Below are 2,706 nucleotides of genomic sequence, written 5' to 3' on the forward strand. Positions count from 1 at the left end.
AACAAGGACAGACAGTGGGACAGAGTAAGAGCCGTGTGAATGTGAACGAGCTGGGTGTATGATCTCAAACGAGTGAGTAACATCCGTGTGTGTGCAGGTGGGTAAGTGGGAGAACGGTTCTCTGTCGATGAAGTTTCACGTGTGGCCGCGGTTCGAGCTGTACTCTGGGACGGAGAGCCGTGAAGATGATCATCTGTCCATCGTGACGCTGGAGGAGGCTCCGTTCGTGATGGTGGAGGACGTGGATCCACTGAGTGGCACCTGCATGAGGAACACGGTTCCCTGCCGCAAGCAGCTCAAATCACTGTAAACACACACACACACACACACACACACACACACTCATTCTCTCTTGAAACGTGTTTTCAGCGATCCCATCACCATACAGCATTTCCACCTGCTATTAACATCATATTAACGTCATCGTTTCTGATGACCTCCGCCTGTGGTTTCACTGATCTGATCACTAACGCTTGATCTGTCAGGTCACTCACGTGTGTCTCTGTCTGTCTGTCAGGAATCAGACGGGGGATTCTGGCATCTACATCAAGCGCTGCTGTAAAGGCTTCTGTATCGACATCCTGAAGAAGATTGCCAAGTCTGTGAAGTTCACCTACGACCTTTATCTGGTCACCAACGGCAAACACGGCAAGAAGATCAACGGCACGTGGAACGGGATGGTGGGAGAGGTACGGCTTATAAATGAAGTCAGGAACTGTGATCGGTGTCTGTGAGGGTTTGTGTGAGTTACACACACACACACACACACACACACACACACACACTCATTCTCTCTTAAAATGACGACCTCCGTCTGTGGTTTCACTGATCTGATCACAAACACCTGATGCATTAATAACCCTATGGTGTTGTTCATTTGGAAGTCACACTTGTGTTGTACCGGACCCCATATAATCCTGTAATCATTTTACTTTTGTGAAATCAATATACTATATTTCATTTCAGTATTAATTTCATTTTTTCTTTCATATTTTGCATTTTGAGTGTATTTCATGTTACTAATTAATATTCATATCTAAATTACGGACTGTTTTCTGTATAGAATGTAAAAAAGAGCAATTATCATTTTATATATTTTTTTCAATTAATGCACTATTTACGTTAAAAATAGAGCAAAAGTATTTAAAATCCATTGAACTGATGCAGATTCGTTCCACCTTGTGGAAAAAAATTCATCTGTAGTACCGTAGTGTAGCCATTAGATGGCTGTATAGCCATATATATTCAGGGCTGTGCAGTTACTGAGCAGTGTTTTCAGATGTAATTGCTTAAGTTTTGTCACCCCTTCATTGCTGTGCACTTTTTTCTCTATTGTGGTTGATTTATAGATTGTACACACAAAAACATGTTTTTGTATTTTTGCGTATTTCCCATTCATTTCCAATGGTGGTCATTTTTGACCATGAACAACACAAGTGTGACTATTTTTTTATGACCATTTAGCTTTTTCGAATCTAGTCTACGATTTTTTGGGGGGTCACATGGGCGATTGCCATAAAGGTCACCGAGTTTCGTACCATTCTGATGAAGTAGCGATTTTTAACATTTCCAAAATGATTTTTGGAAATTTTGGGTCTAAAACGAGCGAACATTACCAGAGAGTTAATACAGAAATCTGTCAGGTCACTCACGTGTGTCTCTGTCTGTCTGTCAGGAATCAGACGGGGGATTCTGGCATCTACATCAAGCGCTGCTGTAAAGGCTTCTGTATCGACATCCTGAAGAAGATTGCCAAGTCTGTGAAGTTCACCTACGACCTTTATCTGGTCACCAACGGCAAACACGGCAAGAAGATCAACGGCACGTGGAACGGGATGGTGGGAGAGGTACGGCTTATAAATGAAGTCAGGAACTGTGATCGGTGTCTGTGAGGGTTTGTGTGTGTTCGTGTTAGGAGATAGTGTTTATAATTAGCTGTCTATAAAAACAATCAAAGTCTTAATAGAGTATGCAATGTCCTCATTTAGACAGCTGTGTGTGTCTTTATGCTAAAAAATGCTCTTGATTTCAATCTACGTTTCTCTCACTGCCATCCCATCATAAGACACACACACACACGGTCGTGCCCCAGTTTAGTCGTGTGAAGTGAAGTTCAGGTATTTAGAGCTAAAATTACCAACAGAGAGAGCGAGAGACAGACAGAGAGAGACAGTGTGATAACCCACTTACTGTTTGCAGTGGTGGACGAAGTACACAAATCAAGTACTTGAGTAAAAGTATAGATCCGTATAATAAAATATTACTCCAGTAAAAGTAAAAGTACTCAGTTTTCAATTTTACTCGAGTGAAAGTACAAAAGTACTTGACTTTTTATGTACTTAAGTAAAAAGTACTGATAGATTATTATTTATTTTGCAGTTTTATATAGGCTACTTTTATCATTTAATTTTATATTAGCATATATTTTTTTATAATCCTATTGCTCAAAATACCTGGGATTTTACCAAAATAACCAATAAGGAAATAATGAATATAATAAGGAAAATGTCATTATATTTTCATAATGATTTTTTTCTTCTCAACCCTTGTCTGTGGTGTAAAACCACCCCTGGCCAAATGCCCCCCGAGGGCATCACTTCCCACTTTGATAATTACTGTAGTTACCATGTTCTGATCATCACATCCTTTCTTTTTCCCTCAGATGTAATCTATCTAGGTGGTTGAATAAAAATATTTGGACTTTAT

The 2,706-nt window shown here is 40.0% G+C and overlaps 1 protein-coding gene across 1 annotated transcript in view; it reads left to right on the top strand.

Annotated features, from left to right (window-relative positions):
• The window catches only part of LOC107698059 (glutamate receptor ionotropic, NMDA 2B-like), a 30,930-nt gene that overhangs the window by 15,756 nt on the left and 12,468 nt on the right, over positions 1–2,706 (top strand). The window contains exons 6-8 of the mRNA XM_016498977.1: positions 7–24; positions 98–306; positions 518–689. Of these exons, the coding sequence (XP_016354463.1) occupies positions 7–24; positions 98–306; positions 518–689 (399 nt within the window). The remainder of the gene's footprint in view (positions 1–6; positions 25–97; positions 307–517; positions 690–2,706) is intronic.

The sequence above is a fragment of the Sinocyclocheilus anshuiensis genome, unplaced genomic scaffold (genome assembly GCF_001515605.1).
Source record: "Sinocyclocheilus anshuiensis isolate Anshui unplaced genomic scaffold, SAMN03320099.WGS_v1.1 scaffold1962, whole genome shotgun sequence".
Classification (NCBI taxonomy): Eukaryota; Metazoa; Chordata; class Actinopteri; order Cypriniformes; family Cyprinidae; genus Sinocyclocheilus; species Sinocyclocheilus anshuiensis.